We start from the raw sequence: 24,404 nt of genomic DNA, 5'->3' as shown, positions 1-24,404 counted from the left end.
AGAAGACCTCCAAGGTGCCTTCCAATTGGTATTCTATTCTATTCTATTCTACTTACTCTACTCTTATTCTATTCTATTATTCTAACTCTAAAGCGGCTCAGATCAGTTCCCCCCTCCCCACCCCAAACCTGACCACTTAGAAGACTCCTGTACTTCAACTCCCAGAGGGCCCGGTTGGCTCAGGAATTATGGGAGTTAAGTCCACTGGTCTTAAAGCTGCCAAGTTTGGAAACCGCTGGTTTTAGATGGAAAGGCAAATAAAGCAAATGAACTTTAACCAAAATTCTGTCCATTTATAAATACAACCAGCCGATAATCCTGGCGTTGCCCGGGTATTTATTTGCAGGAGGAAAATGTCCAGACCAAGCGTAATTTCTAATGTTGGATTTTCCCTCTTATCAAAGGGAGCCCCCTTGAGGAAGTTCTGTAAAGCCGGTACCATGACAACTCCACTGCGCTGCACAGTAGAAGCCATTTTAAGGCACAACAGGCTGTATCTTAACAGAACACACACACCAAGTGGTGTTAGGGCTGTCTTATCCCCACAGTATTTGTTTCCAGAGAGTAAGTCATCTGTGTACTATGTTTAGTTGAAATTGCTCAAGGCGTTCCAAAGTTATGCTGGAATATACATACATACACAAACACACAGCCATTTATATATATATATATATATATATTATTCATTTAATTTAATCAAAGAACTGGGAAGACACCAGGTTGGGGAAATGTCAGAGTTACTTCCATGTTCTTTGTGTGTCATCCTTCCCCCCACCCCCCCGCCCCAAGTTCTCAGTCAAGCCTGCAGCATTGAGAATGTTCTTAAGAGGACCAGTCAGTTGGCTTGTCCAGAATTCATCCAACTTGCTAGTATTAAAAAGAGTGGAGTGTAAAGAAAAATACAGGTAGTCCTTGACTTACAACCATTTGTTTAGTGTTCTAAGTTACAATGTCACTGAGAGAGACTTATGAACATTTTTTCACACTTATGACCTTTGTAGCATCCCCATGGTCAGGTGATTCACATTCGGATGCTTCTGAACTGACTCACACTTATGACGGTTGCAGTGTCCCGGGGTCATGTGATCCCCTTTTGCAACCTTCTGACGAGCAAAGTCAGTTGGGGACTGTGGCCCCACCCACAGTGGCCTGTTGGCCTCTCGAGCACCTGAATCAGAGGAGGAGGAGGAGGAGACATGGGAGTTAGGGTCAGCATCGAGGCAACCTGGGAGCTCCGAGGGGGAAGAGGGAATGGAGCTGGCAGAGAGGGGGGGGGGAGGTTGGGCCGTCCATCAGCCCTCAGATGGAGTGTCAACAGCCCCCAGGTCTGGAGGTGGCTGATGAGGAACAGCTGGGTCCAGTGCCTAGCGTGTGGTTGCGCAGAAGGCAGAGGAAAGGAGAGGAGTGGAAATCTATGGGCCAGTCCTTGGGACGGAAGAGCCACCACTGCTAGTGAAGCCCCACCCTAGCTCCAGGGATAAAAGGCAGGAGGCGGAGATGAATAGATTTGTCAGAGGAGAGGAGAGCAGTGGAAATCTATGGGCTGGTCCTTGGGACGGAAGAGCCACCACTGCTAGCAAAGCCCCACCTTAGCTCTAGGGATAAAAGGCAGGAGGCGGAGATGAATAGATTTGTCAGAGGAGAGGAGAGCAGTGGAAATCTATGGGCCGGTCCTTGGGACGGAACAGCCACTGCTGCTAGTGAAGCCCCACCCTAGCTCCAGGGATAAAAGGCAGGAGGCGGAGATGAATAGATTTGTCAGAGGAGAGGAGAGCAGTGGAAATCTATGGGCCGGTCCTTGGGACGGAACAGCCACTGCTGCTAGTAAAGCTCCACCTTAGCTCTGGGGATCAAAGGCAGGGGGTGGAGATGAATAGGCGTGACAGACAACTATTCATCTCCTTGCTGGACAGACTTGTTAGCCGGCGTTCAGAGAGAAACTTTTTGCCGGGGTTGCTGGCACTCCTAATAAAGGAATCTTTTGAGTTCACGTCAGAGGGTCTGCCGTGTTTGGGGAGCAGGGTCAGAACACAACCCTTAGGAATCCCTCTTTACCATTTCGGAGAAATCGGACGGGGTCACTGCCGAGTCCGGCCCTTCGGTGGTGGTCTGAGAGCTGTCGCTAATGGGCGAGGAGGTGCCGTCGTTCACGGTGGACTGGATGGCGCTAATCTGGCTGGAGCTCCTGCTCAGCACGTCGTCCTCCATATCAGCTTTTGGGGTTGCGCCCCCTGTCAACTCGCAAGCTGAGATCTCCGACTCGGATTGCAAGACGTGCTGGGAACGGGGTTGCTCCGTGATGATGTCGCAACTCGGCGGGTCAGAGGCCGAACTGGCTGCGGGCGAGACGGCCGACGTGGAAGTTAATTCACTGTTCAGCTCGCTTTTCACAGATCCTAAAGGGAGGGAGGAAGGGCGAGAAGGTTCCAGAAAGCTGTAAAGCTACTGAATGAAATAAGATGGTCGTTTCAGCAATTATTGTGGGTGCTAAATGTCTGCAAAGATTCTACTTCGTCCAGGTCACGGTTGTCCCAAAGGTGCTTTTTTCATGAGGCAACTGGACTTTCTGATTTTTCTTTGAAGACGTTTCGCTTCTCATCCAAGAAGCTTCTTCAGCTCTAACTTCCATTCCCAACCATTCTGTCAGAGTTGAAGAAGCTTCTTGGATGAGAAGCGAAACGTCTGCAAAGAAAAATCAGAACGTCCAGTTGCCTCTTGAAAAAAAGCACCTTTGGGATATTGTGGGTGCTGTTTATGGAATTCTATCTTCTCTTTCAACTAAAGATCCCTTACTTGGAGGCACTTGGGATAAAGAAAAGCCAAAATTAGAAGAAAAAAAAAACACAAATTAAACAAAAGCCAGTCATTAGCAGAACGGCAAACATAAAACTTAAAATAAAATTGCAACGCTTATCGAATAATTCTGGAGGGAAAGGAGAACAGTGTTGTGACCCGCCGGCGGCCAGTGGATCTGCCAGCAGAGTCGGAGAGTGAGGAGGTTGGGGAGGAACCTGGGCCAGTCCTGGGGGCTGAGGAATGCTCAGACGAGGGCTCTGCGTCGGAGGCAGAGAGGGAGCTAGGCAGCAGTGAGGCAGAGGAAGAGCTGGAGCCTGTTCCAAGTGTGCGCATGCGCAGAGCTGCCAGAAGACAAGAGCAACTAAGAAGGCAGGGTCGACTTGGGAGTAAAGCCACACCTTGGAGGTGATTGGCCCCTCCCCGAGGAAACGAAAGAGGAGCGAATGGGGAGGGGGCTTTTGCAGGAAACTATTCATCCCTTCGGTCGTTTCAAGAGTGGAAAGTTCTGTTTGTGACTCTAAGAGACTCTGTGCCAAGTTTGCGTTTGGAAACTAGTTATCTGGCAGCTCTCCAAGCGAGATAAGGTGCGTGTGGATAAACATTCCTCTGAAAGGCTGTTTGCCAAGCCTTGCGGACTGTGAATGAAAGGAATTCACAGTCGTGTAAATAAAAGAGGTTTTGCCAGGACCAAGACTTTGCTTCTTGCTCTCTAAGGAAGCCTGGCTCAGAACAAACAGCCTGAAAGTAAAGAACTGCAGCTTTCAGGAAGGAAGTTCACTCTGTGGGACACCCAGAAATTCATCGCCCCTTCCAAAATATTCAGGCACTGTCCAAAGTCTTCTTGGTCCCCCTTCCCTTCCCCTTCATGTTTAGTTGGATTTAGGGGCCTCTCCAACCCAGCTAAGATCTCTGCTCTTTCTAAGGTGGTCCTTGACTTACAAACACAACTGAGACCGAAATGTCAATTCTTAAGTGAAACTTTTTGACTTTTGCTCCATTTTATGGTCTTTCTTGCAGCAGTCATTAAGCGAACCACTGCAGTTGCTAGAATAGCAACCTGGTTGTTCAGCAAATCGGGCTTTCCGCCCCCCCCCCTTGACCTTGTCCGCCAGAAGGTCGCAAAGGGGGATCACATGACCTTGGGACACAGCAACGGTCATAAATACGAGTCAGTTGCCAAGCGTCTGAATTTGGATCACATGACCCCCCCGGGGGGGGGGATCCTGCGAAAGCAGTAACTGTGAAAAACGGTCATACGTCCCTTTTCTCAGTGCCATTGGAATTTTGAACGGTCACTAAGCGAACTCTTGTAAGTCGAGGACAACCTATATTCATTCTCAAAACGAAAGGAAGCATTCCTTGCCTTGTTTTGCCTAAAACTTAGCTTTTTAAAAAATTCAAAACTGCTCCCTTTGCTTCACATCGTATCTGGAATTTTTATTTATTTATTGATTCTGATATTGATAGATGGATGGGCAGATAGAGTTAGATAGATATAGAGATATTATATAGATATAATTAGGTTATACATATAGAGATAGAGATGATAGATATAAATAGAGAGATATTATATAGATAGGTATAATTAGATATATTAGATATAGATGTAGATGTTATAGAGACAGAGATCTATCGATTGATAAATGATAGACATATAGATTGATATCAATAGAGATATATCAATAGAAGGGAAGATATTATATAGATATATAGATATAAATATACATATAGAGATAGAGATGATAGATATATATATAGAGATATTATATAGGTATAATTAAATAGATTAGATGTAGATGTTATAGAGATAAAGATATAGATATCTATCGATTGGTAGATGATAGACATATATAGATAGATATCAATAGATAAATAGAGAATCAATAGATATCAATAGATAGATATTATATAGATATAGATAATTATATACATGATATAGGTATCTATCTATCAATAGATGATATAGACAGACAGATAGATATCAATAAACAGATATATAGAGAGATAGACAGAGAGAGAGAGAGAGAGAGAGAGAGAGAGAATGGCTAAACAGCTTTTCCATATGAAAACACGGCATAGAATCCCAGGGAAGCCCGGCGGTAGTTTTCTACAATTCTGCAAGTGACAGATTCATGTTGCGTTGATCGATTCAAAAGATTTTATTATGTAATAAACGTTAAGCCTTAAATAAAAACAAGGCAGTAAATTCATGAGATTCGGCTCTCCCAAGAATCGAGAAGCCAACCTACCTGCACCAAAGCCCATCTGGCTGGTTTGAGACCTGGCTTCAGAATCGTCTTCTAAGATTTCCTCTCCTGAAAGCACTTTGGCTGACAAAGCAACGCAAGAAATTTTAAAATAAAGAAAGAAAGAAATATTCCTGACAACTCATCACGCGCTCTGTGCAACAGTTTGATTTATCTTTTTGCAAAGTTGTTCCTTTTTGAGGGGTTATACCAAGGGCTGAAACGGGAGCAGGCACTTACCTATTTATAATCTAGTTTGAAACAATATTAGAAATTCAAATAAAAGGAAATACAATCTATTTAAAAGCAGGCTCTTTTTTTTTTTTTTAAAAAAAGGAAAATAAGTCACGTACTTTCTCTAAACAAAGTATTATATTAAAAGGAGTATTCTAATCTTTCAGACATTTAACCAAATCAATTCATTAGGATTGATTCCGTGCCATCAAGTCGCTCCTGATGATTGGCAACCCCATTGGTAGATATTTTTTTTCTCCAGGAGTTCATCATGATACCTTCCATAATTTTAGCAACAGCAAAAAAGCAAGGAATGGAACATAGACTATTGATTCTTTTAAAGATCAGCAATAATATATGGTGAAAGGGGGGGAAAAGAAAAGAATGAAGGGAGCAAGAGCCAACCAACTCAAAGTTTTCCAAGTCGAAGCAATGAAAAGCAGTAGAAAAATAGAAGACCAGATACTGATTTCATAGATATAATCACCTTTTTGTTTTCTGGAAAAAACAGGGCTGCAGGAAGAACCCCCTCCAGCTGCAAATTACAGAAAGAAATCACGGGACAGATAAAACTAAACATTAAAAAAAGAGGAATCATAACAATCTCTGAGAAACGCAGCCACAGTGAATTTGAGGTCAGTCTTTCTTTTCAGGAATTGTTTTTGGCAACTGACTATTTTGGAAAATTAGTTGCTTGGTCTCCTGTCGAGCACAAATCAACTTCCTTTTTTTCCAATAACCCAAAAGGGGGGTAAGGGGGGAGTCATTTTGTAAGATACCACCCGCTGGAGAAATGAAGACGGTCTTCAATTTATTCCAATTGGACGCAATTTTAGCGGGCAGAGAAATGCGGAAACGTAAGAGCCCCCCCCCCCCCAACTCACCCTGAGCAGTAAAGGATTCGTGGTTATGGTACATAAATCAGTGGTGGGTTCCTCCCGGTACGGTATGGGCATACCGGTAGTAGCCAGGAGAAGCCGATAGCGTACCGGTACGGTGGCCAGATTGGCCCGCCCGCGTTCTATACCTGTTTTTAAAGCAACCGGCCAATTGTGCACAAGCGCACAGCGGGCAGTGCCTGCACAAGCCCCAACAAGCAGCTGGCCCCATGAGCAGCGTACCGGTAGCGACAGTAAGAGCAACCCACCACTGATGAAAACACCGGAAGACTCCACAAAGCTATTTTAAATCTAACCAACTTGGAAATGTTCTGCCACCTGCTTTCCCTGGTGGGACTCTTCAGCTGAAGGTGTATTTCTGAGGGTCTCCCCCATTTTCAGTCTGTTGTAGGAAACACCGCCTACCTATCAGCTCCACAATGCTGTCACTGCGGCTGCGGCTGACGACCTCGTCTTTGGCTATGCCCGCTTGCAACAGCCCCCCGCGCATGGTGAGGGCCAAGAGGAGGTTGGGGGGAGGCGTCCGGAGGAGCTGTTGCAACAATTCCAGGGATCCGGTCACAACGTTATGATCCCGGTGCTGAGTGTAGTGGAGACTCAGTTCGTACACCTGGAAGGGGGAGGAGCACAGTTGTGAGTCCCACTTTAGCACACTTCAGTGACCAGCACTGGAAACTTTTCCCTATATTTAAGGGGGGGGGGGAACCCCACCTGCAGCAGTACTGCAAGAGAATGAGTAATAACAATAGCAACGGCACTTAGACTTATATACTGCTTTAGTGCTTTACAGCCCTCTCTAAGCGGTTTACAGCGCTGCCCTCAACAATCTGGGTCCTCATTTTACCCACCTCGGAAGGAGGGAAGGCTGAGTCAACCTTGAGGATCGAACTGCTGGCACTCAGCAGAATTAGCCTGCAATTCTGTATTCTAATAGGAAGGAAGGAAGGAAGGAAGGAAGGAAGGAAGGAAGGAAGGAAGGAAGGAAGGAAAGAAGGAAGGGAGGGAGGAAGGAAGGAAGGAAATGAAAAGGAAGGAAGGAAATGAAAAAGGAAGGAAAAAAGGAAGGAAGGAAATGAGAAGGAAGGAAGGACGGACTAGCAATAGCACTTAGATTTATATACTGCTTTTCCAGCCCTCTCTGAGCAGTCCACAGTCAGCCTCTTGCCCCCAACAACCACTGAGTCTAGCCACTGAGCCACAGGGGCTGTTGATACCTGTATGAGTTGATCCAAGGAAGGCGAAATCTCGGTTTCTTTCTGGATCACCCCAAAGCTGCCCTTCAGGCTGGTGTCCTTCACCTGCTGCTGCAGCAACGGGATCAGGTATCTCAAGGTGAGCAACACCCCAAGGATCAAGACACTGGGGTGCTCTTCCTCCTTGGGACACAACAGCCCTGTGAAGACGATTGGAACAGCTGAAAAAACAACCCCGCTCTCCCAGCCCCTTGCAAGGCCCCCTAACACCCACCCCCCAGGATCCAGGGGACTCCCTTGCCAGTCCTCAGGTAGCCCCCTTTTTGGCACCAGGTATCTATAAGCAAGTCCTGTGAATAGAACTGCAGCCCACAGAGGTCCTTTAGAGCAAGGGTCTCCAACCGTGGCAACTTTAAATACTGGTGGACTTCGACTCCCAGAATTCCTCAGCCAGCAAAGTTTTGAAGACCTGTGTACTTCCACTCCCAGAATTCCACTGGGAGGATTTGCTAGGGGATTCTGGGAGTTGAAGTCCACAAGTCTTAACGTTGCCAAGATTGGAGACCCCTGCTTTAGAGCCCACCAGCCATCCAGACAGAGTCCAAGGCAGAATGGAGTGCTGTGTGACGGGAGACAGAAAGATCTGTGTGTGTGTGTGTGTGTGTGTGTGTGTGTTTAAACCCTGGCATTTGGCTGTTCAATTTGTTTTGCCTGACGCACACACCGACCAAGATTTACTGATGCATGGGCACACGGGCACACCTGTTGCTTACATGTGCTATAATCAGAGAGCATTTCTGCACCCTGCCTGCCTGGCTTATCTTTTGATCTTGTTTTTAATCGGGGGGGGGGGGATGCTCAAAGGGAAAAGGAAAATAAATAAATTCCTTTCAGTGGAAAAATATCAGCTGGAAACAGTGGTGGGATCCTACCAGTTTAACAACCGGTTCGGTGATCGCGCGCAGCACCTAACACGGGCGCTGTTTTGAAATAAAAGTACTTCCCGCATTAACTGCCGGGGAGGAAAACAGCTGAGGGGCGCCAATCCACTCTGCTGCGCGACTCCGCTGAGAAGATAAAGGTGAGTCAAGAGTAGGGGTGCAGTGGGTGGGCTCACTTCATTGTCGGAGCGAACCAGTTCACTCCCAGCTGATGGTTGGAGAAACCGGTTCGGCCAAACCAGTCCGAACCGGTAGAATCCCACCCCTGGCTGGAACCTGCAAGCCATCTTTTTGAGCAAGGCAGGGATCATTCCTCCACAAATGCAGCTCTTTATTTGCACACCGGCTATATTTGTCAAATGCCCCAAAGAGGGGACATTTCCGTATTTCTACGCTAAGTTATTGGGGGGGGGGTCACTTCGAGTCAGTCCTGACTCTTAGGGACTGCCCTGGCAAACCCCCGTTCCTTGCAAGTTGAGAAGGCTGTGGGGCCCTGGATTGCCACTTTGGAGGTAATCACCCGCTTAGAGCAGGCTCGCTTCGGACAGTCTATCCTCCGCCATGGTTATCTGAGTTTCTCTCCAAGCACCCCAGACGGCGGGGAGTGATTGGAGAGAACCGGGATTCAGAAAGCCCGGTAATCTTCATTTGAAAAGAGAGTTGACTTGCTGGACGGAGGCCCTAATTAACTCATGAGCCTCGAGCCAAGTTTCAAAAGAAATCCAGTTATTTATGAAGAGCAACATGTCAGCAGCTCCCCGAGTGAAGTCAACTTTGCCGCACGTAGTTTACGGCTCAACTCTGACCTTGTTTCCCACCTCCTCCCCGGGTGTGTCATAAAGCACATTCTCCAGGCACTTTCGCGGGCTGTATAAAAACATGCCTCTCGGGCCGGCCCCAACCTTGAGAAAGGTATGCATGGAAGGCGCTTCAGCATGTGGCAGCCAATCTGTTCCGGCAGTTCTCCCTCCTCCTGCCCATGGCAACTCGAGAGCAGACCAAAAATGCTTTGTAAGTTGACATTACCATTGCCTCTTTCCTCGGGCTAAGAGTTAGTGGCCGGATCAAGGTCACCCAATGGGGTTGGTGCCTCAAGCAGAACTAGAACACACACTCTCCCTGTTTCTAGCCAGGTGTCTTAACCACCACGCCAAGCTGGCTCTCAGGTTATAGATGTTAAGACGTTAAAAGTTTAGCTGAAGGATCAGTAGAACAATTGCCCTTACTGTAAAAATCAGTGTTCCAACAAAGGACATTTTGACATCTTCTTATGTTAATAATTGACATATTCAAATTAAAGTGACACAAATGTCAACTTTCTGTGTTTGAAGTCTCCAATATGTACGTGGTTTCATTGTTTCTTAGCCTTTGCTCCTTTTTTTCAGAGTTATTATCTGTCAACCTCATAAAACACTCCATAAAGTCAGTTTTATGGCAGGCATTTCCTTAGAAATATATCTTTATGCAAAGAATGAGGGATATAGGGGGGGCAGGGGGGTGGGGGAGAGCGAGAGCGAGAGCGAGTAAAAGAGAGAGACAGATAGATAGACAGAAAGAGAGAGAGAAATAAAGAGAAGGAGAGAGAGCGAGAGAGCAATGATAATCCAGCAAAACTGAAGTAGGATGATAAATTAAGACACTTACCTAGCAATACTTGAAGCAACCGAGTGTAAAAATATTGCGTCCTTCGTGAATGCTGACAGATGCTGACCGTGGCTGCGGCCGCCGTCCGACGGATGGTTGGAGAATTGGAGTTAAGATTACCTATGAAAGCTTTTAATAAAACCTAAAGTGAAAAGAAAATCAACAAAGTGTTTCTGAGTTTTTCCTTTTGCAAAGCGTGGCTAAGGGTAGACAGACGGGCTCTCTCGAAAGGATACGAAACCAAGGCGAAAAACAAATAAATCAGCGAAACCGTTGGTGCTACTCTGACATTTGAAAAAACTCAAAGAAAGTTTCTTATCATTTCCAGTAGGAAGAACAATCTGTCCTCAGCCCCGGACAGCCTCTATAACTCATTGAAGAAGACAGTCAGAGATGGTATTCAGCCAGTTCGGATCAGTTCGCCCGAGCCAGTAGTGGAAATCGTGGATGGGCACCTACCCACCTCGGTTCTATGCCGTCCTATTTAGGCACATTTTTGAGGCCAGAAGGCGTGCGCAAGAGCAAAGGGCATGCGCGGAAGGGGTGCATGTGCGAAGTGGGGGGGCAACTGGTGGTAACAAAATGTGAATCCCACCACTGAAGACATTCTCCAGTTTGGTTAGCTGTTTTTATGACAGCCTCCAGAATTGCTTATGGCAGGGGTGTCCAAACTTGGGAACTTTAAGACTTGTGGACTTCAACTCCCAGAATTCCCCAGCCAGCATGGCTGGCTGGGTAATTCTGGGAGTTGAAGTCCACAAGTCTTAAAGTTCCCAAGTTTGGACACCCCTGGCTTATGGGCTTCATTCTAGATTTTAGGAAATATTGAAAAGTTCACCTTACACCAGGAGCAAAAGTAAACAGAGGCGGCCATGACTCCAGTTAGCAACCAAGTGGCTCCCCTCTTTTCCTCCTGCTCCCCAGGTGACAACAGCCCACAATTTCCAACTGGGAAACAAAATGTGGTAGTGCCAGAAATAGGACTGTTCCCTACTTCTAGCTTCTCTCTTAGTGTTGTGGCCTGCCAGCGACCAATGGAGCTGGCAGCAGATTCGGACAGTGAGGAGGTTGGGGAGGAAGATGGGCCAGTCCTGGGGTCTGGGGAAGGCTCTGATGAGGGCTCTGTGTCGGAGGCAGAGAGGGGGCCAGGGCCGTCTGACAGTTATCAGCTGCCTTCGGAGTCAGACATCAGTGAGGCAGAAGAACAGCTGGAGCCTGTTCCCAGTGTGCGCATGCACAGAGTGGCCAGACAAAGGGGACAGGTAAAGATCAGGGGTCGACTTGGGAGTAGGGTCACAGGTGGACGGTGAATGGCCCCTTTCATAGGGAATAAAGAGGAGCAAAGGAGGAGTGGAGTCTGCAGGAGACAATTAGTTCAATTCATGAGGGTGAAGATCTGTTCCTGGCTTCTTGCCAAGTAATTGCTTCTACAGCATGGCGTTTCGAAGATATCGGCCTGGCAGCTCTCCAAGCCTGATAAAGGTCTGTAGTTGTGAAATCTCCTGACTCTTGGCCAGGACTTTACAAAGCTCCGAAACGATAGGGAACGGTCATCCGATGCATGGTTGACCGCGCTTGCGCCTCCCGAAGACAATAGCATGCTGCCTCTCTCCGCGACAACCAGGAAGGACGGGAGGCGGTAACAAGCGAGTCATTCACCCCCCTGCGCCGACTCGAGAGGGCGAACCGACTCTTTTCTGCTTTAAGCACATTCAAACGCCCGATAGACAATCCTCCTGGCAAATGTTCCTCTGGCCGCTAGATCCACAAGGAACTGCAAATGATTTAAATTCAAGCGCGAACGAGCTCCGTCAATCCACAATCAAACAATGCTCCAAGATAAATTTGGTAGCAATGAAGAATCCGAGTCCAATGAGTTAATTTTGTCTATTATCCTAGAGGAAAAATGTTTGCGTCTCTTTAAGGCTGGACGGAGTTAAAAGACTGAACTCTCCCAGTCAGAGGAGGCGTGGTCAACAATTACATAACTCAGTCTCTAGGCTAATGGGCAAAGTTAACCCATGTTTGGATTTCCCAAGCAGCGCACAGGAGAAGGGGTTTTTTGGCACGAGGAGTCAGCTTCGTGATCTTGGGAAGCCTAAGTCAGAACACTTAAGAGGGAGAGTCCTGGAACCTTCAGACAAGGAAGCCAAGAAAGGCCATTAGGTGGGGGGGGGGGACCACTTGAAGAACCGAGCACAAGAAAAAACAGATCCCGCTAACTCAGGATCTGGTGTCCCAAACAATCTGCTTCTCTCCAAAATCTGATCCTAATTCCAAAACCTTGGCTCTGGGCGAATCTTTTCATGGAACTAAATCAGCCGCTTTTGAACTTCATGGGGAGTCCCCCCTGGACCGGCTCGTCCAAACGGTAACCCTCTCTTCCAACAGAGTGTGTCTGTCAACACGAGTGGCGGTACCGATTTAAAATAATTGCATACCTTGATGTCGCTGTCGTTGGCGAAGTTGCCAAAAGCCGCCATGATTTTGGGCATCGCCGCAGCCAAGGTCTCTTGCACGGATTCTTCGGACCGCCGGCTGACCCGCGTTAAGCATGGCAGGAGATTCACAAAGTACGGCCTGCACCAAGAGACGGCAAAAAAAGATCACACAAAGGCTTGGGACAGGATACCCCCTTTTCGTGAGTTGGTAGGTGAAGGTTCCCTTTGCACGTATGTGCTAGTCGTTCCCGACTCTAGGGGGCGGTGCTCATCTGTTTCCAAGCCGAAGAGCCAGCACTGTCCAAAGACGTCTCCGTGGTCATGTGGCCGGCATGACTAAATGCCGAAGGCGCATGGAACACTGTTACCTTCCCACCAAAGGTGGTCCCTATTTTTTCTACTTGCATTTTTTACATGCTTTCGAACTGCTAGGTTGGCTGAAGTTGGGACAAGTCACGGGAGCTCACTCCATTACGTGGCGCCAGGGATTCGAACCGCTGAACTGCTCATCTTTCTGATCAACAAGCTCAGCGTCTAAGCCACAGAGCCAACATGTCCCTTTTGTGACTTGGTTCATGGCACTAAAGAGGCCAGCAAGGTGATTTTGGGGGGGAAGGGGGAGCACAGAGAAAACGCAAACAGGAAAGGGTGCCCTGCCTCCAAACCTAACTTAACAGAACAGAATCGCAGAGTTGGAAGGGACCTTGGAGGTCTTCTAGTCCAACCTTACACCGTTTCAGACAGATGGCTATCCAACATCTTCTTAAAGACTTCCAGTGTTGGGGCATTCACAACTTCTGGAGGCAAGCTGTTCCACTGATTAATTGTTCTAACTGTCAGGAAGTTTCTCCTCAGTTCTAAGTTGCTTCTCTCCTTGATTATTTTCCACCCATTGCTTCTTGTTCTACCCTCAGGTGCTTTGGAGAATAGTTTGACTCCCTCTTCTTTGTGGCAACCCCTGAGATATTGGAAGACTGCTATCATGTCTCCTCTGGTCCTTCTTTTCATTCAACTAGACCTACCCAGTTCCTGCAACCGTTCTTCGTATGTCTTAGCCTCCAGCCCTACTAAGACCATAAAAGGGACCAGCAAAGAGATTTTCTACTAGGGCAAAATACTAGCATCAAAGGCCAGGGAAGTTGTGTCACAGCATACAACAGCTGGCTAGGCAGATGGGAGGCTGGCCAGCCAGGTCACAGTCCAACTCCAGGAACACATAGGTTAACACCCAAACAACAGGGCCCCAAAGCTGTTGGCCCACAATCCCCCCGCCTGCTTCTTGCTGCTCAAGGAGACCATCCCACCTGCATTTCTGAGGTCTGACAAGGTGGGCAAGTTCAGCAAATCTCCACAGAGCAGCCCGCAAACTCCGGGAAGCACCGTTCTGCAAAACACAAATGGAGAAGTGAGACTCACCCGTCAGGTACAAGGCAGGGCAGCCGGTGCCAACCAAGCGGGCGTTGGGACTTTTACAGAATTCCTAGGCACAAGATAAACCTATTCTCATGAGCTTTTGCTGGAACTGCAAGTAACAATGCAGCCGGTTTTCAAAAAACTCAAATACCGTATTTTTCGGACTATAAGATGCACCTTTATGTATAAACTGAATACAGCATTTTTGGCCTCCCAAAACCCCGCCCCCTTCACCAAAATGGACGGGCAGAGGGCCGTTTTTTGCTCGTTTCTGTCCTCCCCCCTCAGCCACCAGGAGCACTCTACAAGTCTCCTAAGGGCTACGCATGCTGTTTTGGGGGCAAAAAATGGGCTGTTTTTTGCTCGTTTTTGCCCCCCCACCAGCCCCCAGGAGCACTTTGCAGGCCTCTCAATCTCTCTGCATGCCCCGTTTTTCACAAAAAATGAGGCATGCAGGCGGTTTGAATGGGTCTGCGGAGTATACCCCAAAAGATACTTCTTGAAAATTCTAGTCTACATCAAGAGTTCTCCAAGCGTGATTAAGGATCCCTCATTGAGATCCTTTTAGGGCAGGGGTGTCCAAACTTGGGAACTTTAAGACTTGTGGACTTCAACTCCCAGGATTCCTTAACCAATCTACCAGCCTGCGCCTTGCAGCCATCCCATCGGCCCTCCAAATTCTCTCCCCTCGAATGTTCGTGGCTCATGGCTTCACCTGGCAACGAACTGTTGTCATCCCAAATTCCCATGGAAAACTCTTATTACATAGGAACAAATCCACAATTTTGCATCAAAAGAAACTCACTTTTTTAATCTCTTTGTAGAGTTCCAATTGTAACCTGGGAAGACTAGAATCCATCAAGGCCTAGAATGGGATCAAATGTACATATTAACAATATGTCCGTTATTCCAACATTGTGTACTAAAGCAGCAAATTTATTTATTGCAGTTATTTTTTTTAGCCCCTGAATAGCAAAGCATAGAGAGGGCTCTGATCTTTAGTGTTTCTTATCTCTACTGTTTATTCAACAGCAATAATAAATTATTGCAAAGGACCGAAAGAATGTTTACGGCAGGGGTGTGTGCCTTGACAACCTCAGATTTGTGGACTTCAACTCCCAGAATTCCTCAGCCAGCCATGACCTGTTACAGGTGTCAGCAACCTGCGGCTCTGGAGCCGCATGTGGCTCTTTCATCCCTCTTCTGCGGCTCCGTCACTGGTCGGCTCCACAATTGATAGGGCTTTCGGTTAGGACAGGTAGAGGGAAAAGGATGCCATGCTAGGAGGTGGCTCTATGGTGGGAGGACCGGACTTCCGGTTGGCTTCAGAATTGAACGGGGGGCCTCCAGTTAGGACCTTTGTGGCTCTTTTGAGTGTTTAAGACTGCCGACCCCTGAACTCTTAGCATAACTCCGCTTTCAATAGACTTCCAAGAATCTAAACTCTAGTAGTTTTGAAGTTCAACACAACTGCATATTAAAATATGTGAGACGTAGCTCCAAACCTCCACGCCTGGGAATTACAGGGAGTCCTCTATTTACAATAGTTCATATAGTGACTTCAAAGTTACATCGGTTTTTTCAGCCCTCAGAGGACTGTTTTTCTGAATTCAATCTGTATTGCTAGGTCATAATATCCATCAAAAGAATAACTACTTTCAGTCACCCGAAGGAAGTTTTTTCAGCCCTCCAAGCTCTGCTTTTCTGAATTGAATCCGTATTTCTAGGTCATAAAAACAAACAAACCACTTACTTTTATCACTTTATTGAGACACTCATCGGAGACCATCCTGACGTCAGACTCGGCATCATCGCTGCACAGGAGGAAGAGTTCCATGGCAATCCCCAACAGCTTTGGGAATTCGGGAGAATTTCTGAAATGAAGACGTCACATCCAGTGACAACCTCACCTCACATGATGGGGAAAATGAGGCGCACAAGCTATGATCTTGTTTGGTTTGGAGCCAGAAGGAAAAGTGAGCGTTGCCGTTCTCGCAAGCTGCACAGATGCCCGGACAACGCCATTAACAAGGAGTGACGCCCCAAACTCCCTAGCCAAGATCTTCTCCAAAGCCATGAGAGGGACATGTAGGGTTAATCACGACCAGCTCAAGAAATGCATGTTTCACAGTCGTATGAGGCTCTCGGGGAGAACATGCCACCTTCTCTGACGAAGCTCCCCAAACATGACAAACCCTCGAAGTGAACTCAAAGATTCCTTTAATTAGGAGTGCCAGCAGCCCCGGGAAAAAGTTTCTCTCGCAGGCTAACAAGTGTGTCCGTCAGGGAGATGAATAGTTGTCTGCCTCATCTATTCATCTCCATCCCCTGCCTTTTATCCCCAGAGCTACGGTGGGGCTTTGCTAGCAGAGGTGGCTCTTCCGGCCCAAGGACTTACTTACTTTACTTTATTTGGACTTTTATACCGCCCCCCTCTCCCCAAAGGGACTCGGGGCGGTGTACAGTCAGATAAAACACATAAATAAATAGAAAGTACAAACATAATTACATACTCAGTACCTAAAAGAGGAGGCTATAAGAAACTGTACATAAAGCAAAGCAGTTAAAAACAATATTTAAAATAACCCCTAAAAAATACCCAATTAAAAATATCTGCCAGGAGGTAGAATGAGACTATGAATGGGCCAAGCCGGCTAAACGGAACAGGTGAGTCTTCAGTTTTTGTCGGAAGGAGCGGAAGTCGGTGGTGGTTCTGATATCGGGGGGGAGGTCATTCCAGAGGGTTGGGCCCATCACAGAGAAGGCTCTACTCCTAGGCGCCGCCCGTTGGCATTGCTTAGTGGACGGCACCCGGAGGAGTCCCTCCCTGTGAGAGCGAATTGGTCGCAGGGAAGTGTGTGGTAGGATGCGATCCCGCAAGTAACTAGGTCCAGCCCATAGATTTCCACTGCTCTCCTCTCCTCTGACAAATCTATTCATCTCCGCCTCCTGCCTTTTATCCCTAGAGTTAGGGTGGGGCTTTGCTAGCAGAGGTGGCTCTTCCGGCCCAAGGACCAGCCCATAGATTTCCACTGCTCTCCTCTCCTCTGCCTTCTGCACATCCATGCATCAGGCACTGGACCCATCTGTTCCTCCTCTTCCTCATCAGCCACCTCCAGACCTGAGGGCTCTTGACTCTCCATCTGAGGGCTGACGGATGGCCCAGGCTCCGTCTCCAGCTCCATTCCCTCTTCCCCTTTGGAGCTCCCAGGTTGCCGACCCTGACTCCCACATGTCCTCATTTGATTCAGCCGCTGGGGGGGGGGGGAAGGAGGCACTAAATGGTCACCATAACAAACCGTTGTAAGTCGAGGAGTACCTGTAAGCGGATCATTTTTAAGCCCTCTGCTGTTTTCAGGACCAGAATTCAGAAAAGGCTTAATTACCTTAAACTCTGAGCCACGATGTTTTCACATATGGTTAGGCAATGATTGACCCGATCTTTCTTGGACGTGGACAATTCCTTCTTTCTAAAATAAAGACGCAACCATTGAATTAGGCCCACATTATCACATTCTTGTTTTCTAACCACTGCCAGTCTGCTTTTGGCAACTGTCCGGAGAGGGGAGTGTTGGAATCGCTCCAGCTTGCTCAGAAAATGAAAAAACAGCCGTTGCTGCCCTAAAGCGCATCACCACGACCAGACCGGGGCTGTCAATAGGCAAACATTGCCCATATAAATCAATATGGGACCTTATTAAAACTTGAAATGATCAAGAGTTTAATCCTTTCTTCAAATATAAATATAGTGTGTTTGTGTGTGTGTGTGTGTGTAAAAGGCAACTGCCACTCACTCATCACGAAATCTCCAGAACTGTAAAGCCTACAAACCTGAAATTTGGCATGTATGTTCCTCTTGGCTTCTAGGGGCTCGCTAAGAAAGGATTGTTCAAAATGATCATCGGATTATCAGTATTTCTTATACAGTAATTAACATAGAGTTAGACATTCTACTCCCCCTCCCCACTTTAAAAGAACTCTGTGCCAACTGCCTGTTGCCTCACACTCCGTTACCTCAGTTCAAACTGACAGACATTCCACTCTTTCACTCAGGAGGGGTCTGGGACTCCTTACAGTACTAAACGTCACCACAATGTCTAGACCAGTGATGGCGAACCTATGGCACGTGTGCCACAAGTGGCACGCAGAGCCATTTGTCAGGGCATGTGAGGCGCTGCCCTGTCAGCTGGCCAGCGCGCATGCGCACGCTGGCCAGCTGAGTTCACCTTTTAAAAAGCTATTTTTTGCCTTCCCCAGGCTCCGGAGGCTTTATAGGAGCCTGGGAAGGGCGAAAAGAGCCTCCCCCCCCCCCGAGGCTTCAGGGACCGTCCGGAGGCTTCCCTGAAGCCTTCGGAGCGCTTAAAACCACCCTCCGAGCAACCCGGAAGTCACTTCCGGATTGCTCGGAGGGTGGTTTTAAGCATTCTGAAGGCTTCAGGGAAGCCTCCGGACAGTCCCTGAAGCCTCCAGAGGGCCTCCGGGGGGCGGGGGAGGCTCTTTTCACCCTCCCCAGGCTCCTATAAAGCCTCTGGAGCCTGGGGAGGGTGAAAAAAGCATGTAAAAATGGGGGGCATGCGTTGTGCATGCATGCGCACTGGGGGGGTCGCGCGTTGCATTATGGGTGCGGCACGCCCGCACACGACCCCCCTGCGCTCCCCCCACTTGTGGCACGCGAGCCAAAAAAGGTTCGCCATCGCTGGTCTAGACCTTCCACTTATGGAACTGCTTCCGGACTCAATGCGTAAGAGAGATATTCCCTTAGATGTTTGAATCACCGCCACTGAGCCAACGGATTATGAACCAAATTTCTCCTGCGTAGGCCGATCACAAAGTTTCGTCGCAAAGCACAGGTCTCCAGCTAGTAGTTGCATAAAATTGAATTTAGCTGAGATAACCCTACATTGATCGATAGCTGCGGCTTTTCAACCTACCAGACAATTAAAGGGGAATCATTTTTGCTGGCTAGCCACTTTTGTCAATAACCGTCCCTCATCCAGCACCTTAGGCAGAGACATCGCCTGAACTAGCCACGATTCGGATCCACACATTCCACTGATCCAACACAGCTTGTTACAGCTGAACGCTCTCCCAGCGTTCTCCCTGACATTCCGGAATTCCTGGCCTGAATGAAATTCCAGTCCTTGTTATTTCTCTAACCAGGGATGTCTTTGAGGTCCAGGATTAGTTATCGCATTCGCTTGTTACGGCCGTTGGGTGGCAAGAGAGATTTTATCCACCATGGCTGATGAAGGACCATCAAGCCAAGTGACCTTCCATAGTTCTCCAGAACTCCATCCAGGAGGCGGCCGAACCTACTCGGCTGATCCTTAAAAGAAAGGCAACCCCGTCCTTATTTCTCCCAAAGGAGCCACTCCTCTTTTGGGCTGACCATCAATCATCACTCTTCCACCTCAAGTCGGTGACAGCTTGGGGCAGGCCAGCCAGCCTTAGAGATGTCCTCCAACCGCCAACTCAAGGGAAAGGGCCCTGCCTGGAGGGAGGGGGGAAGCCCCTCTCCTTCTAAGGGATTAGCCCAACCTGGGGGGGCTGCCAGGAGGGGTATGAGCCCCCCTTCTAGGAGAGTAGCCCTGCAGGGAGGGCAGCGGGGGGGGGATCTAAGCACCCTCCTTCTGGGGGGGAAGCTGGGGGGGGGGTGTCTTAGCCCCCCCCACTTCTAGGGGATTAGCTCTGGCTGGTGGGAAGGCGGGGGGGTCTGAGCCCACCCCCCACTTCTAGGGGATTAGCACTGCAAGGAGGGCAGCGGGGGGGATCTAAGCACCCTCCTTCTGGGGGGGAAGCTGGGGGGGGTGTCTTAGCCCCCCCACTTCTAGGGGATTAGCTCTGGCTGGTGGGAAGGCGGGGGGGGGGGTCTGAGCCCACCCACCACTTCTAGGGGATTAGCACTGCAAGGAGGGCAGCGGGGGGGGGGATCTAAGCACCTTCCTTCTGGGGGGGCAGCTGGGAGGTTTGAGCCCCCCACTTCTAGGGGATTAGCCCTGACCGGGAGGTCTGAGCCCACCCACCCCTTCGGAATTAGCCCTCCGGGGGGGAGGAAGCCAGAGGGGTCTGAGCCCCCTCCTTCTGGGGGGAAGCTATGGGGTCTGAGCCCCCCCTCTTAGGGGATTAGCCCTATCTGGGGGGGCAACTGGGGGGGTCTAATCAGCCTCCTTCTGGGGGGGGGTTAGCTGGGCAGTCTGAGCCCCCCTCCTTCTAAGGGATTAGCCCTACCTAAAGGGGGGGAGAACCACAGGCGGGAACGGCTCCCCCCGACCACTCGAGACCCCCGGGCCAGAGGCCGTCACGGTCGCCGTTCTGGCTCTTCCCGGGACCCCCTCCACTTGCTTCCCCCCCCCGGCAGGCCGCAAAGCGGGCGTCCGGATCTCCCCACTCACGGGCGGGCGGGCGGCTCCTCGGGCGCAGGGCCGGCGGCGGGGCTGGGCTGCGGTGGCGGCGGCGGCGGCGGCGGCGGCAGCTGCTGCTGCTGGAAAGAGCGCAGCGCCTCGAAGGCCCGCATCAGCTTCTCCATGGCGGCCATGGCGGAGCGCGGGGAGGGGGAGGGGGGCGCGTCCTACGCCGGCCACACCCCCGACCACGCCCCCTCCGCGCGAGGGGAACCGTTGCAGCCGCGGACTCCGCCCCGCAGCCCCGCCTTTGAGGGCGGGGCGCCTCTCCCTCTCCAGGGTTTGGACGCCTGAGGCGTCATCACCGGGCGCCATCGCAGTCTACGGCGACATCATCAAGGGGGGGCACATCGCAGTCTCCCTTAACGTCATCACGGGGCGCCATTACAATCTCTGGTGATGTCATCACAGGGGCGCCATAATCGTCTCCGGAGACATCATCACGAGGCGCCATCGTAGACTCCGGATACGTCATCGCGAGGCGCCGACCCAGCGCGACGGAGCAACATGGGGCGGCGGGGGCCGGCTGCGGCCTGCTCGAAGAACCCCTTCGAGGTGAAGGTCAACCGGGAGAAGTTCCCCGTCTTGGGCCGGCGGGTTCGGCACGCGGTGGGTCTGCCGGGCGTAGCGCGCTCCCGGGCCCACGCGAAGGTAAGCGGAGGGAGGGATGTGGGGGCGGTCGGGGTCTGCCTGGAGCGGCTCGGCTCACCTTGTCTCTCTCTCTCGACCGACTCAGCGCCAGCGGAGCCTGCAGAAGGAGTTCCAGCAGCGGGAGAAGACCGGCGTCTTCAGGGACCGGCGCTTCGGCGAGTACGATGGCGGGATGAGCGCCGAGGAGAAGGCCGAGCGGAGGTTCGCCTTGGAGCGGCAGGTAATAAGGGGGGGGGAGTTCAGGGGGAACCATTGAATCAGCTGGAAGGGATCTGGGAGGTCTTCTAGTCCACCCCCCTGCTCAAGCAGGAGACCCTGTGCCATGTCAGTCAAATGGGTGTCCAGTTTTTTCTTAAAGGCCTCCAGTTATTGGGGGGGAGGGGGAGGAAGGAAAAGAAAGGAGGAGGAAGGAAGCAAGGGAGGAGAAAAGGCTGAAAGAAGAAGGAAGGCTGGCTTGCAGAATTACAGAATATCAGAGGTGGAAGGGACCATGGAGGCCTTCTAGTCCAGCCTCCTGCTGAAGCAGGAGACCCTCTTACCATTTCAGACAAATGGATGGCCAGTCTTTTCTTAAAAGCCTTACAACTTCTGGTGGCAAGCTTTCCCACTGGTTAGGTGTCTTCACTGTTAGGAAGTTTCTCCTTAGTTCTAGGTTGCTTCTCTCCTTGATTAGTTTCCATCGTTTCTTGTCCTGCCTTCAGGTGCTTTGGAGAATAGCTTGACTCCCTCTTCTTTGGGGAAGCCTCTCAAATACTGGAATACTGCTATCATGTCTCCCCTAACCTTCTTTTTATCAAACTAGACATACTCATTTCCTGCAACTGTTCTTCATATGTTTTAGTCTCCAGGCCTTTAATCATCTCAGTAGCTCTTCTCTGCACTTTTTCCAACATCTCAACATCCTTTTTGTAATGTGATGACCAAACCTCGATGCAGCATTCCAGGTGTGGTCTTACTAAGTGTCAGCCTCCGCTATGCTTGCTTACTATCGGCTGCCATAGAAACACGGAGGGTGGGGGCATGATATTGGGGAAGGGAATTATATTGTACTGGAGGAGTCTTGTTCTCACCATCTTCTGCGCAGACTGGTAGCTCAGATCTTGCTTTCCTTTTTGCTGCTTTAAATTCATGTCTAGTAAAAGTACTTTATCTCTATTCAAATGGAGTTGAGGTTTTTCTTTCTTGGATATTGAAGGAGGCATGCCTGACACTAAGGTTTTATGAAAGTGGTACTGATCTTCAATACAATACAATACAATACAATAGTAGAGTTGGAAGGGACCTTGGAGGTCTTCTAGTCCAACCCCCTGCCTAGGCAGGAAACCCTGTACCGTTTCAGACAAATGGTTATCCAACATCTTCTTAAAGACTTCCAGTGTTGGGGCATTCACAACTTCTGGAGGCAACTTCTGTTCCACTGATTAATTGTTCTAACCGACAGGAAATTTCTCCTCAGTTCTAAGTTGCTTCTCTCCTGGATTAGTTTCCACCCATTGCTTCTTGTTCTACCCTCAGGTGCCTTGGAAAATAGTTTGACTCCCTCTTCTTTGTGGCAACCTCTGAGATATTGGAATAATGCTATCATGTCTCCCCTAGTCCTTCTTTCTCTTAAGCTAAACATACCCAGTTCCTGCAACCGTTCTTCATATGTTTTAGTCTCCAGTCCCCTAATCATCTTTGTTGCTCTTCTCTGCACTCTTTCTAGAGTCTCCACATCTTTTTTACATCGTGGGGACCAGAACTGAATGCAGTATTCCAAGTGTGGCCTTCAAATGATTCATATGTTTGGTTGTATTTCAGAAAACATTTGAGAAGAAAAATGTATATAATCTCAATGAAGAAGAAGACTTAACTCACTATGGCCATTCTCTAGCAGACATCGAGAAACTTAATGACATTGTGGATAGTGACAGCGATACCGAAGAAAAAGGAATGTTATCAGGTGGGAAAAAATGATTGGATGTATATCCTTTATATTATAACATGCAACTGTGATTTAATAAGACCTTTAACAACACTTGTTTATTGTAAATGAAATGTTGAAGTGCCATTAGCAGTAGTTACAAATGAATAACATATGGAAGTGATGGCCAGCTGAGTTCACCCTTTTTAAAAGCCATTTTTCGCCCTCCCCAGGTTCCAGAGGCTTTATAGGAGTCCTGGGAGGGCGAAAAGAGCCTCCCCCGCCCCCTCCGGAGGCCCTCCGGAGGCTTCATGAGCTTCCCTGAAGCCTCCACAGTGCAAAAAACCGGCCCTACTGGCAAACCGGAAGTTCGGGAATGGACTTCTGGTTTGCTTGGAGGGTCGTTTTGACTGCTCTGGAGGCTTCAGGGAAGCATCCTGAAGGGCCCTCAAGCCTTCAGAGCGCTCAAAACGACCCTCCGAGCAAACTGGAAGTGACTTCCGGTTTGCTCGGAAGTTCATTTTGACTGCTCCGGAGGCTTCAGGGAAGCATCCTGAAGGGCCCTGAAGCCTCCGGGGGGGGGGAGGCTGTTTTCGCCCTCCCCAGGCTCCTATAAAGCCTCTGGATCCGGGGGAGGGCAAAAAAAGCATGCAAAAAATGGGGTTGCGCCTGTAGTGCGTGCATGCACACGGGGGGGGGGGTTCGTGGATCGAATTATGGGTGCAGCACGCCCGCACACTACCCCCCTGCACTCCCCCCCCCACTAATGGCACGTGAGCCAAAAAAGGTTCGCCATCGCTGACATATGGTATGCAACCTATTCAAATTCTGCTTAATTTATAAAATGATACCCTGTTTCCCCGAAAATGAGACCCAACCTAGCATGATTTTTCAGGCTGCTCATAATATAAGCCCTACCCCCAAAATAAGCCCCATTTAAGAACTTCAGCCAGACCGATGCAATTAGTACCGTATTTCCCCCAAAATAAGATTTAACTAGAAAATAAGACTCAATGCATATTTTGAAGCAAAAAACTAATATAAGCTCCGGTCTTATTTTCAGGGAAACAGTACTTTCAAAACTTTCAGTAATCAATGTCTCTCTTTCCAGTTCTGCTCTCCCTTGTGCTTAGGGAGGTACTTTCCTTCAATTTTATTCTGGTAAATTATTAACGATGCTAAAGCAACATTAGGGATATTTAATATGCTGAGTTCTCAGGATTTATTTACATCCTACTCAATTCAAAATCTTGCGTTTCCAGAGGAATTAACCGCTTCTCATTTTGGAGGACTTCTTTCGAAGAAAAAACCCACACAACAGCAGAACGAAGAAGGTCAAAATCCCAAGTCACGGAAGGAACTTGTTGAAGAGCTGATAGCAAAATCCAAATTGGAAAAGGTGAACTATCCTAAACTTGAAATGCTCTGAAGTTGCACATTGGTACATTCTTCTTCTATAAAACTGAAAGGTTTAATTCCCCTGCATGGAATTATTAAAGCGCAGTAGCTGCTTTGACATGTATGTCCATCACTGTTAAGGAAGATCCTAATATCAAAGTAAAAAATTGAGGTTTTATGTTACTCTCTTATTCTGCTTCATCAAAGGGAGTCAAAAGTGAGTGCCTTTTTTTTCTTTTTCCCT

The 24,404-nt window shown here is 48.8% G+C and overlaps 2 protein-coding genes across 3 annotated transcripts in view; one reads left to right on the top strand and one right to left on the bottom strand.

Moving 5' to 3' along the window:
- The window catches only part of HTT (huntingtin), a 105,732-nt gene extending 85,346 nt beyond the window's left edge, over positions 1-20,386 (bottom strand). Inside the window, exons 1-12 of one of the 2 annotated variants that reach the window (XM_081958922.1) lie at positions 20,200-20,386; positions 17,194-17,277; positions 15,561-15,681; positions 14,613-14,672; positions 13,699-13,778; positions 12,395-12,533; positions 9,954-10,095; positions 7,390-7,568; positions 6,581-6,785; positions 5,764-5,811; positions 5,046-5,126; positions 2,056-2,396 (exon numbers count right to left, since the gene is read on the bottom strand). In XM_081958922.1, coding sequence (XP_081815048.1) covers positions 2,056-2,396; positions 5,046-5,126; positions 5,764-5,811; positions 6,581-6,785; positions 7,390-7,568; positions 9,954-10,095; positions 12,395-12,533; positions 13,699-13,778; positions 14,613-14,672; positions 15,561-15,681; positions 17,194-17,277; positions 20,200-20,342 — 1,623 coding nt within the window. In that variant the 5' untranslated portion in view covers positions 20,343-20,386. The remainder of the gene's footprint in view (positions 1-2,055; positions 2,397-5,045; positions 5,127-5,763; positions 5,812-6,580; positions 6,786-7,389; positions 7,569-9,953; positions 10,096-12,394; positions 12,534-13,698; positions 13,779-14,612; positions 14,673-15,560; positions 15,682-17,193; positions 17,278-20,199) is intronic. The other variant, XM_081958923.1, reaches the window with a different exon arrangement.
- Positions 20,387-20,630: 244 nt separating this feature from the next.
- NOP14 (NOP14 nucleolar protein) overlaps positions 20,631-24,404 on the top strand; it is a 29,296-nt gene continuing 25,522 nt past the window's right edge. Inside the window, exons 1-4 of the mRNA XM_081958950.1 lie at positions 20,631-20,859; positions 20,945-21,079; positions 22,660-22,801; positions 24,025-24,161. Coding sequence (XP_081815076.1) covers positions 20,716-20,859; positions 20,945-21,079; positions 22,660-22,801; positions 24,025-24,161 — 558 coding nt within the window. The 5' untranslated portion in view covers positions 20,631-20,715. The remainder of the gene's footprint in view (positions 20,860-20,944; positions 21,080-22,659; positions 22,802-24,024; positions 24,162-24,404) is intronic.

Source organism: Natrix helvetica (genome assembly GCF_964273705.1).
Source record: "Natrix helvetica genome assembly, chromosome: 7".
Taxonomy (NCBI): Eukaryota; Metazoa; Chordata; class Lepidosauria; order Squamata; family Natricidae; genus Natrix; species Natrix helvetica.
The sequence above is the reverse complement of the archived record's forward strand: the minus strand, read 5'-3'. Positions and strand labels throughout refer to the sequence as shown.